Raw genomic sequence first — 15,147 nt, forward strand, 5'->3', positions numbered from 1 at the left:
GCAATTTTTCAGATTGTGAATCTGAAAAAGGCTCTTCCACAATTGATTCCTCAGAAGAGGAGTCAGCCTCCTCACGGTCCGCTGAGGGGGCCTCATCTTCCCCTGCCCACCGATCCTCTGTTTGAGGATCCTGGGCGGTAGCAGAGGACCTATCGCGTTTTCTCCCATGCTGGGAAGATGCGATTAAAGCAGTCAAACTTTCCTCCAGCACCACCAAAGCTGAGGAGAAAACATCCTCAGTAATGTAGACAGGGGATGAAGTGTTGGAAACAGTTGCAACACTTAACAAACCCGATGGCTCACCCTGATCAGCTACCTCTGGATCTTCAGGAGGGGGTGGCATTGCTGGGGTGAGACTAGGATCCTCAGAGTCTGAAGGTGATAACTTTGGTCCCCTCTTTGAGGAATTTGTACGTCCCCTTCTGGAATGCATAGTCCTAAGCACAAATGCAGAGGTACTTTGCAAGGAAAAAATGCACCCACAGCTGAGCAATAGTTCAGTAATTGTTACTGCTATTATACGCTTGGCCTGATGTGGAGTAAATGTGCCTTGGAGAATGCCTGTGTCCCACACTCACATGCCCAGGACTGCTTCTGTGTCCCTCCAAATGAGACTGACAATGGAGCTTTTTTATAAGCTAATCCGCCCTGCGCTGTGACGCCCGCGCCAACACCGCACTAAGCCATGCCCCCCTTACTGCCTCACTACGCCCCCCTTTTTAAAAAAAAGTGATTCCCGCCCACACGAGGGGGGGGGGGGCGAGTGGAATAGGAGAGCAGGGGGAAAGAGGAGAGCCGCCGCTGCTGAGGGCGGTGGAGGGGGGAGCAGAGCGACAAACCGCCAGACCATACAGCGTCCCTCCTGCCTGTTCCTGGAGAGGGGAGAAGAAAGCATTCCCAGATGGAGAAATTTCAGCCAAATTCCCCCCCCCTTCAACCTCTTACCGGTGGCCAGGACGGACAGCTTGAGGAAGCCATGCAGCTTCTGCTGACACAGAGTGAGATCTGAAAGCATGGAAACAGGTACGTGCTCTTTACAGCCCTCAGTGGTGACTTTAGGCATGACAACATTTACTGTATAGGAGAAATCCAAAAGAAATTTTTTTTTTAAATTCCTTAGAAATCTCCACTTACCGTATCCTGCCGCAGGATTCTGTGGTACAACCAAACAGACCCAATATTAGCCCATCATGGTGGGCTCCGTTAAAAAACCTTCAAGGACTGGGGTCCCTTTTTATCGGGGTTCCACTGCCCTGGACCTGTATAGCACCTTGTCAGTAAGCTTTATGGCACTGCAATCTGACCAAAGCATTGAATCCCAGGGGCCAGCTCTCAAAAGAGAAGCGTTACAGGCAAAACCTTGTTTCTTCCACCACGAGGCCTGGGTACCAACAACCTTGGCCACAATGGCACTTTGGATGGATCCGGTTGCAAAGGCTTGCTCCAGCAAGGAATACTCCAGTGGAGCCTCTGCATAGCACATCTTTACTCGTGACCAACACCTAAGACACTGGTGAAAAGACTGAGGTACTCCCAGTAATGGGAGGGGTTATATAGGGCGAGAACTTCCTGTCTTAGGGCGTGCCAGTGTCCATCACCTAAAGGTGGCCTATATACCCATATAGTTATTACTATGGCTCTGTGTCCCGTAATGTACAATAAAGAAACAGTACTTTTTTGTCCATAGGTGTTTAACCACTTCAATACCAAGCACTTACACCCCCTTCCTGCCCAAGCCAATTTTCAGCTTTCAGAGCTGTCGCACTTTGAATGACAATTGCGCAGCCATGCTACACTGTACCCAAACAATTTTTTTTATCATTTTATTCCCACAAATAAAGCTTTCTTTTGGTGGTATTTGATCACTGCTGGGGTTTTTATTTTTTGCACAAATAAAAAAAGACCGAAAATGAAAAAAAAAAAAAAAAAAAAAAAAAAAAAAAAAGGTTTTCTTTGTTTCTGTTATAAAATTTTGTAAATAAGTGAGTTTTCTCCTTCACTGACGGGCACTGATGAGGCTGCACTGACGGGCACTGATAAGGCAGCACTGATAAGATGGCACCAATGAGCTGGCACTGATGATGGGCACAGATAGGCAGCACTGATAGGCAGCAGTGATGGGTGACACTGATATGCAGCACTGATGGGTACTTATGGGTGGCACTGATGAGCACAGATGAGCATCACTGATAGGGAGACATCTGGCAGGCATTGGTAATGGGCACTGACTGGCACCATTTGTGGGAACCGATTGGCATATTTTGGGCACTGACTGTCATCCCTGGTGGCCATGGGTGGCATACCTGGTCATCCATCTGTTCTGTGCCATCCCTGGTGGTCCAATGTGGGCATCTGCGGGGAGCTGCGCTGATAATCCCGCCGACCGGCTCTTCTCTACTCGTGTCTGTCAGACGCAAGTGAGGAAAAGCCGATGCACGGCTTTTCCTGTTTACACTGTGATCAGCCGTGATTGGACAGTCAGAGGCTCTTTACTGAGATCGGTGTATCGGTGAGTCAGACTGACATGCCGCACCACCGATCGCCACGCTGCGCGCCCCCACGGCGCCAGCAGTTATCCTGAAAGACGTCATATGACGTCCAGTCAGGATAACTGAATCACCTCCCAGCCGTCATTTTGCTATAGGCCAGGAGGGAAGTGGTTAAAGGAGGAAGTAAGTTTGTAAATGGACAGAAAACTGGCTAAAAGACCAAATTCAGAGAGTAGTGGTTAATGATTCTTACTCTGAATGTTCTAAGGTTATCAGTGGTGTACCCCACAGTTCAGTGTTGGGACCCTTACTTTTTAATGTATTTATAAATTATATAGGGTCTGGGATTAAAAGTACCATTTCAGTCTTTGCAAATGACATCAAGCTATGCAGTGGAATAACGTCCTTACATGATATCTCCAACTTACAAGCCAACCTCAATGAACTGTTAAAAGCAGAGTTCCAATAATAAAAAAAAATAAATAAAAGTCAGCAGTTACAAATACTGCACCTGCTGACTTTTAAATAATCAGACACTTACCTGTCCCAGGGTACAGTGATGTGGGGGAACGAAGCCCAGCTCGTCTTCCCCTCCTCTTTGCGGCGCCGGCATTGTCACTGTGGGCGCCCGGCTGTGGCTTCACAGCTGGGCACGCACTGCGCACGCGCGAGCCGCACTGTGCGCTGTGACTGGCCGGGCAATCATCTGGGACCTGTGACGTGTCCCAGATGATTGCCGAGAGGGAGGGGGGAGAGGTGATCTTCCTTCTGGCGCCGCTGTGCCCTGGGAGGAAGTGGAAGCTGGAACCCTCTCTAAAAAGAGGGTTTCCGCTCCCCCTCCAAAAAAAATGACATGCCAAATGTGGCATGTCGGGGGGTCACCTTCCCTTATAGCGGAAGTTACATTTTTGGGTGGAACTTCACTTTAATTGAGTAATTACAGTGCCTTGCAAAAGTATTCACCCCCTTGGCATTTTTCTTTGTTTTGTTGCCTCACAACCTGGAAATTAACATGGATTGTTTGAGGATTTGCATCATTTAATTTACAGAAAATGCCCACAACTTTGAAAATTTTTTTTTTTTATTGTGAAGCAAACAACAAATAGGACAAAATAACAGAAAAAGTCAATGTGCATAACTATTCACCCCCCTAAAGTCAATACTTGGTAGAGCCACCTTTTGCGGCTATCACAGTCAAGTCGCTTTGGATAAGTCTCTATGAGTTTGCTACATCTTACTACTGGGATTTTTGCCCATTCTTCCTTGCAAAACTACTCCAGCTCCTTCAAGTTGGATGGTTTGCGCTTGTGAACAGCAATCTTTAAATCTGACCACAGACTTTCTATTGGATTGAGGTCTGGGCTTTGACTAGGCCATTCCAACACATTTACATGTTTCCCCTTAAACCACTGAAGTGTGGATTTAGCAGTGTGTTTGGGGTCATTGTCCTGCTGGAAGGTGAACCTCCATCCTAGCCTCAAATCACACACAGAGTGGTACAGGTTTTGCTCAAGAATATCCCTGTATTTAGCACCATCCATCTTTCCCTCAACTCTGACTAATTTCCCAGTCCCCACTGCTGAAAAACATCCCCACAACATGATGCTGCCACCACCATGTTTCACTGTGTGGATGGTGTTCTTTGGGTGATTCGATGTGTTGGGTTTGTGCCAGACATAGCGCTTTCTTTGATGGCCAAAAAGTTCCATTTTAGTCTCATCAGACCAGAGCACCTTCCTCCATACATTTTGGGAGTCTCCCACATGCCTTTTTGCAAACTTAAAACGTGCCGTTTTGTTTTTTGCTGAAAGTAATGGCTTTCTTCTGGCCACTGTGCCATAAAGCCCAACTCTATGGAGCGTACGGCTCATTGTCGTCCTATGTACAGATACTCCAGTCTCTGCTGCAGAACTCTGCAGCTCCTCCAGGGTTACCTTAGGTCTCTGTGCTGCCTCTCTGATTAATGCCCTCCTTGCCCGGTCCATGAGTTTTGGTGTGCGGCCGTCTCTTGCCAGGTTTGCTGTTGTGCCATGTTCTTTCAGTTTGGTAATGATAGATTTGATGGTGCTCCTAGGGATCATCAAAGATTTGGATATTTTTTTTATAACCTAACCCTGACTTGTACGTCTCAACAACATTGTCCCTTACTTGTTTGGATTGTTCCTTGGTCTTCATGGCAGTGTTTGGTTAGTGGTGCCTCTTGCTTAGGTGTTGCAGCCTCTGGGGCCTTTCAAAAATGTGTGTATATGTAATAACAGATCATGTGACACTTTAGATTGTACACAGGTAGACATCATTTCACTAATTATGTGACTTCTAAAGGTAATTGGTTGCCCCAGAGCTTTTTATGGGCTTCATAACAAAGGGGGTGAATACATATGCACATGCCAATTATCAGTTTTATATTTCCGAAAAATATTTTTATGTATATATTTTTCTAATTTTACTTCACCAACTTAGACTATTGTGTTCTGATCCATCACATATAATTCAGATTTAAAAAAACATTCAACTAAAGGCTGTAATGTAACAAAATAGGTAAGAAGCCAAGGGGGTGAATACTTTTGCAAGGCACTGTATGTGGCAAATGAGATTTAAATGTTGATAAATGTAAAGTACTTCTGAGGGGGAAGCGAGTCTTTTGTGATTATAAGGATTGTTTCTCAGTTTGTGAAAATCATATACCGTTAAAATCAATGCCATGGTCCTTACTTTGTACTGTGAAAAACTTGAATAAAAATCATTGAAAAATAAATGTAAAATAATGCACTTGGGGGCTAAGAATATGCATGCATATAACATATTAGGGGGAGTACAACTGAGAGAATAAATGGTGGAGAAGGATCTTGGTGTTTTGGTAGATCATAAGCTTAATAATAGCATGCAATGCCAAGCTGCGGTTTCTAAAGCGAGCAAAGTCCTTTCTTGTATTAAGAGAGGTATGGACTCCAGAGAGAAAGAGAACATTTTGCCCCTGTACAAATCATTAGTAAGACCTCATCTGCAATATGCAGTTCAGTTTTGGCCACTAGTTCACAAAAAGGATATTAGGAAACTGGAGAAAGTGCAGAGAAGGGCAACCAAACTGATAAGAGACATGAGGAGTTCAGCTATGAGGAAAGATTAGAGGCGGATATGATTAACACGTATAAATACATAAGCGGTCCATATAGTGAACTTTGTGTTGAATTATTCACTTTAAGGTCATCCTAGAGGATAAGGGGGCACTCATTACGTCTAGAGGAAAATGATTTAATCTCCAAATACGGACAGGTTTCTTCACATTAAGAGCTGTGAAAATGTGGGATAGACTCCCTCAAGACATGGTTTTAGCCAATATATAAAAAATGGACTAGATTTCTGCGCTTAGGATAAAATCGGTATGCAGCCTCCCCTGACTCGCACCTCCTTAAGGAGGGTGAGATAGAAATATATAGGAAAAAATAGGGGTGAGTGGCGCTCCCTAAGGAGGGGTATCCCTATATAAATGTATAAACAAAAACACCTAAGTGTGTGGTGCTGAAAACCATCTAAATCCTAAACTTCATAAATATATGTGAAACAAAACTTGCATATATATATAGATATATATATATATAGATATATATATCTATATATATATATCTATATATATCACAATACCTTAACAAGTAAGCATTGCATTAATACGTGATATTGAGAAAATGGGAGCAAATACCACTAAAGTGACATATAAAGACTATATATATATCCAATAGCCTATTAGCAGAAGGAAAAAAATGTGGCCATCCAAATATTCCCCTGCTGACACATACCATATACGCTGGTCAACAGGAAATATAAAAAATGTACAGTATAATAATGATATAATGAGTCCACGTGATAAGTGTCCACTCCAGTGAAAGTAGATAATATATGGAATACTCCACATCAAATATACATGTGAGCAACAACCATAAAAAAATAAAAAAATAAAAAAATAAAAAATGAAAAATATATAAACTAAAAATAGAAGTGAAGCTCCAGATTGGCAAAATGTTCATACAAAATGCGTGACTCTTGTGCTAAATCAATATCCGGTGACTTCCGTGATTCCCCTCAAGGGTCCCCACTCACCAGCTCCTGGTACCCCTGCAGGGGTAATGGGCATATAACAGCAGGATAAAGGGCTTCCCAGGTTCAATCAGGGCGTCCTCACATGTCCTCTATGCAGCCCAGCTCCAAGCATTAGGTGGTACACCGGCTTCTTGCGGTCACAGCCGTGCCCACTGCTCCCGAGTGTCTTGATCGGGATCCATAAAGACACTCGGGAGCAGTGGGCACGGCTGTGACCGCAAGAAGCCGGTGTACCACCTAATGCTTGGAGCTGGGCTGCATAGAGGACACGTGAGGACGCCCTGGTTGGACCTGGGAAACCCTTCATCCTGCTGTTATATGCCCATTACCCCTGCAGGGGTACCAGGAGCTGGTGAGTGGGGACCCTTGAGGGGGATCACGGAAGTCACCGGATATTGATTTAGCACAAGAGTCACGCATTTTGTATGAACATTTTGCCAATCTGGAGCTTCACTTCTATTTTTAGTTTATACATTTTTAATTTTTTATCGTTGTTGCTCACATGTATATTTGATGTGTATTCCATATATTATCTACTTTCACTGGAGTGGATACTTATCACGTGGACTTATTATATTATTATACGTTTTTTATATTTCCTGTTGACCAACGTATATGGTGTGTGTCAGCAGGGGAATATTTGGATGGCCACATTTTTTTCCTTCTGCTAATAGGCTATTGGATATATATAGTCTTTATACGTCACTTTAGTGGTATTTGCTCACATTTTCTCAATATCACGTATTGATGCAATGCTTACTTGTTAAGGTATTGTGATACATATATATATGCAAGTTTTGTTTCACATATATTTATGAAGTTTAGGATTTAGATGGTTTTCAGCACCACACACTTAGGTGTTTTTGTTTATACATTTATATAGGGATACCCCTCCTTAGGGAGCGCCACTCACCCCTATTTTTTCCTATATGGTTCTAGCCAACTCAGTAGATTGCTTTAAAAAAGGCCTGGATTTTTTCCTAAATGTACATAATATAACTGGATGCTAACATTTATAGGTAAAGTCGATACAGGGAATATCCGATTGCCTCTCAGGGGGATCAGGAAGAAATTTTTTCCCCTGCTGAAGCAAATTGGATCATGCTTTGCTGGGTTTTTATGCCTTCAACTGTGGGTATAGGATTCTGTATATGGGTTTGTATGATTTGTCCCTCCCTTTTATTGGTTGAACTAGATGGACTTGTGTCTTTTTGCAACCAGACTAACTGTAACTAAGTAAGAACCATTGGTGGAAATAACTACTTCTTTACAAAGTCCTTTGCCAGAGGAAAAAAAGGCAGAAAAACACTTTGGAGGAATGGCTAGATAGATTTTTTTCAGTCCTTTTGGATTAAAAACATCAAACAAGGGAATGGTGAGTGAGCACTTTAGAAGTCTGTTTAGGTTTCTGAGAGGCAAAGCCTCAAATAAGAATCCCACAACTTAAGTCTGTTTCTAACTGCTTTAACCACTTCCGGACCGCCCACCGTCGTTATACGTTGGTACTTTGAAGAGGAATATCGTTGTTATGGCAGCAGCTAGCTGCCATAAACCCGGCATCCTCTTCTTCAGTGGGCGATCCACTTCAAGATAAAAGTGGTCTCTGCGGCAGTTTCGCCTCAAGATCACTTTTATCGGCGGCTGGAGAGGGGAACCCCCCACTCCCGTGCCCTCTGCCACTTACTGGAGCCGTCGGCAGTGGCGGAGGTGATTGGATCCTCTCTCTTGTGTGACATGGAGACGAGTGAGGGGAAGATGGCCCCCGACCGTCTCCATATCAATGCAGGGCGGAAGGGACGTCAAAACGTCCCTTCCGCCCATAGTCTTAAAGAGCCATTTTTTTTTTGTATTCTTTTTAAATGACAAACATTTTTTTTTATTGCATTTTAGTGTAAATATGAGATCTGAGGTCTTTTTGACCCCAGATCTTATATTTAAGAGGTCCTGTCATGCTTTTTTTCTATTACAGGACATGTTTACATTCCTTGTAATAGGAATAAAAGTGACACTTTTTTTTTTTTTAAAGAACAGTGTAAAAATAAAAGATAAAAGGTAAAATAAATAAGAAAGTCTTGACGCGCTCACGTGCAGAAGCGAACGCATACGTGAGTAGCGCCCGCATATGAAAACGGTGTTCAAACCACACGTGTGAGGTATCGCCGCGATCAGTAGAGCAATAATTATAGTCCTAGACATCCTCTGTAAGTCAAACATGCAACCTGTAGAAGTTTTTAAACGTCGCCTATAGAGATTTTTAAGGGTAAAAGTTTGTCGCCATTCCATGAGCGGGCGCAATTTTGAAGCGTGACATGTTGGGTATCAATTTACTCGGCATAACATTATCTTTCACAATGTATAAAAAAATTGGGCTAACTTTAGTGTTGTCTTATTTTTTAATTCAAAAAGTGTATTTTTTCCAAAAAAAGTGCGCTTGTAAGACCGCTGCGCAAATAAAGTGTGACAGAGTATTGCAACGACCGCCATTTTATTCTCTAGGGTGTTAGAAAAAAAAAAATGTATAATCTGTGGGGGTTCTAAGTAATTTTTGCTAGCAAAAAAAAAACTGTTTTTAACTTGTAAACAACAAATCTCAGAAAGAGGCCTGGTCCTTAAGTGGTTAATTATCATAGAAACCTCATTACTTTCTGTACAGACAGAACCTTGGGTACCTTAATTGCTAAGCCAGGGAAGAGATTTGTCCTCAGCATGTTCTGTGAAAGGCTCTACTTTCAATTCCATAAGTAGCAGCATGCCAGATTCAGACTTTGCTGGGGAAGGGGGGTGCATATGCCCCCCCCCGTAGTCACACTGAGAAAATAGCTGCAACAGGTACTCCAAGGTAGATTAAAACATATCTACTGTAAAATAATTTGGCTTAGGCACCCCAGAAAGTTTAAAATATTCTTCAGAAATATGTGCACAGAATAATAACTTGATGGCCAGTGTACAAGTATCACAAAATGTCTCTGTCGCAGTCTAATTTAAAGCTGCATAAAATTCAGCATTCAAGATTGAGCTGACCTTTGTTTGGTGCCAGACATTGCCAAATGCTATTTGAGCAAGAAGGGCGCGGGAAAGGGAGGTAAAATAAACTAACTTTAGGCATGGCCACGTACCACACCCAATCGTGTAGTCACGCAACCTGGAGTAGGCATAAAACAGTTAGGCTGCAACAATGGTCACCATTAACCCATAGATTTCACTGGGAATTCAATGTCCCCAATCATGGCTAGTGTCCATATGGTTCCTATCCCAGAAAAATGGCAGACAGGTGCTATCTAAAGTCCATCCAGGAATAAAGGAATGCATGTGTAATGAACCCCACACTCTTTCAGTAAAAGCAACCAACTCCAGGTCAGGCAGGGGAAGCCAGCCTGAAAAAAATGCCGACCATATTGCAGCCTGTTTAAAGGGGAAGACCAGCCTGAGCTCATTCGGCTGGGCTTCTCATAAGGGTAACAGGAGTGCAATTCGTTTTGCACTCCTGTGACCCGTTTTCAGCAGAGAGCGGTCTGAAGTCTGCTCTCTACTGATGTCACCAAGATCAGTCCAGGTATTATGTCATCCCGACTCTGGGAGTCTGGATCCGCCAGGTGCCTGGACTGATAGCCGTCTCGCCTCTCAGCTGAGACGGCCGCTCCCCGCCCCTCCACAGCTCAGGGCTCCAGTGAGCATAGAGGAGCAGAGCAGGAGAGCTGCTGATTGACAGGCAGGAGCTCTCCTCCCGGCCATCTGTGAGAACCGAGCGGTGTTTGGTGGCTCGGATCTCAGTGAAGAGGCGGCAGGGGACAGATGCAGCATCGGACCGATGCTGCATCCACCTAGGTAAGTATGATTATGGGATAAAAAAAAAAATCCATACTTCTCTTTTAGCTCCCACTTGTTCCAAGCACAACACAGGAGCCAAAGAAGTATAAACACTGTAATGCAGCCATCTCTCATTATAAGCCTCCAGCCTCAATCTTCACAAAGTCTTTAAAACAGCAAAGCTGAAGAGGACATATGACCTTTCACTTATGCTGGCCATACATGAGTGGATTTTCCTTTTCGAAAATTTTTGATTTAAGAACTTGCGCTCGATTTTCTACTCGTTGGTGGGGTCAAATAAACATTCATTTTCAACCACATTAAGGAGAACATTTGAAGGGGTGGAAAGGAAAACTTTTCTCAATCAAACAAATTTTAGGACAGTGTATATGGTTTTCATTAAAAAATAATGATTATTTTAAAACTGAACGTTAAAAAAAGATGAAATTTTCCAACAACATTTGTCCATTCATTAAATGTACAAAGAATTTTCATACGAATATTCTCATCTGAAAATCTACTAGTGTATGGCCAACATTAGTTAAGCTGTGCAGGATGATTAGAGGAAGGGCCTGAAGCCCCTAGGGGCCGACCTTCAGTTTTTTTTTCAGCTATTGTCCAATCTCCTGCAGGCGACACCAAAATACATGGTTCATGAATATGAAATGAGGTGTCCCTCAATAGTCGATAAAGAAAGGAGGAAAGACTGGATTTAGCTGGTTTCAAAATTAATCCTGTAGCTAAAAAATGACTCTCTCCTGCTATGTATCAATGTTGCTTGCAATAAGTCTCCATCCGGGTAAAGAGCTGCTGCTTAGCCCTTAGAAATCTAGCTTAGTAGTGCCAGCATGGGATGGTATTGCAATATATATTTACAGACATAGCAATAAACAAAACATTTACAACATCTTCATATTACTTCCCAGTGTTATGTAGAATTAATATCCCTAACATGATGTTTCAGAACAATTGGTTTTCTTGCGGATAGCCTTTTAATTACCTGTAAGATCACTAAACTTAGTGATGCCATATTCAGCAGTCCCCTGGTCCTTCTCCTGGATATCTTTGGCCTTCTTGAGATTTTCAGAAAATATGCGCAGACGTCCTAGAGCCTCTGAAAAAACATAATAAAAGCAGATTTCATGCTCATAAGATGACCTATTAAAAATGCGAAAGCACCGCACAACTTTGACTAAATTTTTTGTTTAAAAAAGTTACACAATGAAACGTTGTACAGGCAATTTCTGACAAAAAAGCAATCACTTCTATAAAGAACTCAAGTTCTACCGAGTATAACTCGCTCTGAGTTTTAGAACATTGTTTTTGTCTATTCTGAATAAGGATGGACTAGAAGGGGTCAATTTATAAAAACTTGCATAGCTTTTCACCCAGTGAAATTCCATGTACATGTGCGAATGGGGGCAAAAAAAACCTCAAAAGACAATGCTATTAGGATAGTTCCTTTGCTGGTCTCCATAAGTCTCCATCTGGGTAAAGAGCCGCTGCCGGGATGACTAGCTTCTGCACATGCGCGCCATCATCCCCCACCAGCCAATGAAGAGGCCTGAAGACCAGCACTCAGAAGATGCCAGCTCCAGCAAGGGACCATTGGACAGATAAGTATTCACCATTTAGTTTTGCTCTAATGCTCCAGCCGCCTCCTTAACACTGCCTAGCAGAGGAAGACCTATGCTTTGCTATGCGGATAAAAAAATATAACACATTTGACTGCAAAAGTATTATACAGGTTATGGCTACTGGGACCAAATAAAGGTGGGAGCATATAATATGTGAATTGTACAAAGAATAGGAAGCAAAATAACAATCAAGTTGAATAGACATAAGCATGGGGAAGAAAAACAAATTTCTGCACATCCCAGAAGATAGATACCACCACCTCTGCCTCAAGTTAGCATAGGGTGACATACGTAACCAAAACCCTCTATTTTGTGCACAGCATGCAATGTTTTGTCTATAAAGAGAAGCTGGAACTTTCTAAGCTCAAAGTCCCTTTTGCAACATACTGACAGCTAGTCCTATTAATAGCTCCCAAATCCTAGTTAGGGAAGCCAAGAAGGGAGTTGCAAAAATCCTCAATTTAGCCCTAACCCACATAAACCTCTAGGGACAATGAAAGAAATTGTAAAGAAATTGTAACAAGCTAAGGCTCTTAAAGATTAAGCAGAGCCTAAGACTTTACAAGGACCCAGGCTAGAAGTAATTAGTATTTTCTTGTCTTCCAGGGCTGTTGTCTGTGTAATTGTACAAAGAATCACATACACAAAATAAGGAAACAAGCACTTAAAATAGAAGTATGGGTTTGGCTTTTTTTCCCCAATCATACTTACCTAGATGGATGCAGCATCGGACCGATGGTGCATCTGTCCCCCGGCGTCTCTGCACTGAGAACCGAGCCATCGATCATTGGCGATGGCTCGGTTCTCTCGGCTCCGCGAGAGGAGAGCTGCAGACTGTCAATCAGCAGCTCTCTGCTCTGCCCCTTCACGCTCACTGGAGCTGTGGAGGGGTGGGAAGCGGTCGTCTCAGCGGCTTGTTCAGAGGTTGAGATGGCTATCAGTCAAGGCACCTGGCAGATCCAGACTTTCAGAGTCGGGATGATGCGGTGCCTGGACTTATATGTGTGACGTCAGTAGAGAACGGACTTCAGACTGCTCTCTGATGAAAACGAGTCACAGGAGTGCAAAACGAATTGCACTCTTGTGACCCTTTGGAGAAGCCCAGACAAACAAGTTCAGGCTGTACGTCTCTTTTAAACATCACAGCCATCTCACCAAATGTGAGCCTATAGTAAGTGCTGTATAGTTAAGAGACCATGTGCTCCAAATTAACTGGTACCCTGCGCCAAAGCTCCATAAACATGCACTGTCCTGATTGATGGTATTAATCTCCCTTTTTTATGCTGATGTAAGGGAAGGAAAGTTGAAGGCACCTTTAAAGAAAAAAAAAGATGATGGGCTGTATGCCACACTTTGCACTTCCTCTGTTACAGCAACAGCCCACTTCATCTGGTCCACCTTCGGGTTTTGTTTGCTAGTTTACTTCTGAATGTGATGCAACCATCATGTCCCCTGACACGGATCCTGAACTACCATCACTCACAAAAGAAAGCAAGCTACAACTCTCCTGTTAATCTTGCTCAATGTAAAGCAGCAGCAGCAGCAGCAGGGGGGGCAACTAGTACCATCATAGCAAGGAGAGGTGGTTGCCTGCCTCTCTACCATTGTGGAGACAGGAAACCAAGGAAAAGACAAAATCCCTCAAATTTAGGAAAGGTGAGTGGCTCAGTTCTTCCAGCAAATGAATAAGAAAGCATAGTGCCTTTAACCCCAATCCCACCTATCCTCACCTGCCAGGTGCACTGCTCCTGCGTATATACTGCGCTGAAAAGTGTTGGGGACCCATGTCACTGCTATGGAAGGCTACTAAAATACTCTTGCAAAATGACTTCCTTCTAATGTGTTTGACGATGTGTGTTACATAGTTAATCTGGTTGAAAAAAAGACACTTGTCCATCCAGTTCAACCAACATAGAAAAAAATAAATACAACACGCACACACACTATCCTAAACCCACAGATGATCCAGAGGAGGGCAAAAAACCAAAACAATAAAAGCATGATCCAATTTGCCACAGCGATGCAGAAAATTCCTTCTTGATCCCCAAGAGGCAACTTCTTGGATAAACTCTACATAGAATTATTAGTATCTAGTTATGTGCATTTAGGAAAGATTCCAGGCCTTTTTTTAACCACTAGCCGACCAGGTCACGCAGATATACTGTGGCAGGTCGACTCTCCTGTGCGGGTACGTCGGTCCCTGCAAGGAGGATAGTGGGCGTGCGCGCCGCCCACGGACTCAATGTCGACCTGCGATCACGGTGAGGAGAGGCAAAATGGAGAACTGCCTATGTAAACAAGGCAATTCCCCGTTCTGCCAGATGGCATGACAGAGATCTACTGTTCCCAGGGATCTCTGTCATGTTCCAGTAAGCCCATCCCCCATACAGTTAGAACACACCTAGGGAACACAGTTAACCCCTTGATCGCCCCCTAGTGTTAACCCCTTCCCTGCCAGTGTTATTTTTACATTGATCAATGAATTTTTATAGCACCGATCAATGTAATAATGTCACTGGTCCCCAAAAAGTGTCATTTGGGGTCAGATTTGTCTTCTGCAATGTCGCAGTCCTGCAAAAAAAAAAAAAAAAAAACGCAGATCGCCGCCATCAGCAGAAAAAAAATAAAAAAGTGCCTAAATCTATACCGTAGTTCATAGACACGATAACTTTTACGCAAACCAATCAATATATGCCTATTGCGACTTGTTTTACCAAAAAAATTTAGAAGACTATGTATCGGCCTAAACTGATGAATAAATTAGTTTTTTTATATTTTTTGGATATGTATTATAGCAGAAAGTAAAAAAAAAAAAAAATGTTCTTTTTACAAAAATGGTTGGTCTTTTTTTGTTTATAGCGCAAAAAATAAAAACTGCAGAGGTGATCAAATACCACCAAAAGAAAGCTCTATTTGTAGGTAAAAAAAAAGGACGTCAATTTTGTTTGAGTACAGAGTTGCGCGACCGCACAATTGTCAGTTAAACTGACACAGTGCCGTAGCGCAAAAAATGACCTGGTCTTTAAGAGGGCAAATCTTTCCGGGGCTGAAGTTGTTAAAACAATCTACTAAGCTGGCCAGAATCAGCTCTTGAGGGAGTCTATTCCACATTTGACAGC

General features: G+C 42.9%; 1 protein-coding gene across 1 annotated transcript in view; it reads right to left on the minus strand.

Moving 5' to 3' along the window:
* CTSF (cathepsin F) overlaps positions 1-15,147 on the minus strand; it is a 192,531-nt gene that overhangs the window by 141,842 nt on the left and 35,542 nt on the right. The window contains exon 6 of the mRNA XM_073605173.1: positions 11,392-11,505. Within this exon, the coding sequence (XP_073461274.1) occupies positions 11,392-11,505 (114 nt within the window). The remainder of the gene's footprint in view (positions 1-11,391; positions 11,506-15,147) is intronic.

Source organism: Aquarana catesbeiana, linkage group LG11, assembly GCF_042186555.1.
Source record: "Aquarana catesbeiana isolate 2022-GZ linkage group LG11, ASM4218655v1, whole genome shotgun sequence".
Lineage (NCBI taxonomy): Eukaryota > Metazoa > Chordata > Amphibia > Anura > Ranidae > Aquarana > Aquarana catesbeiana.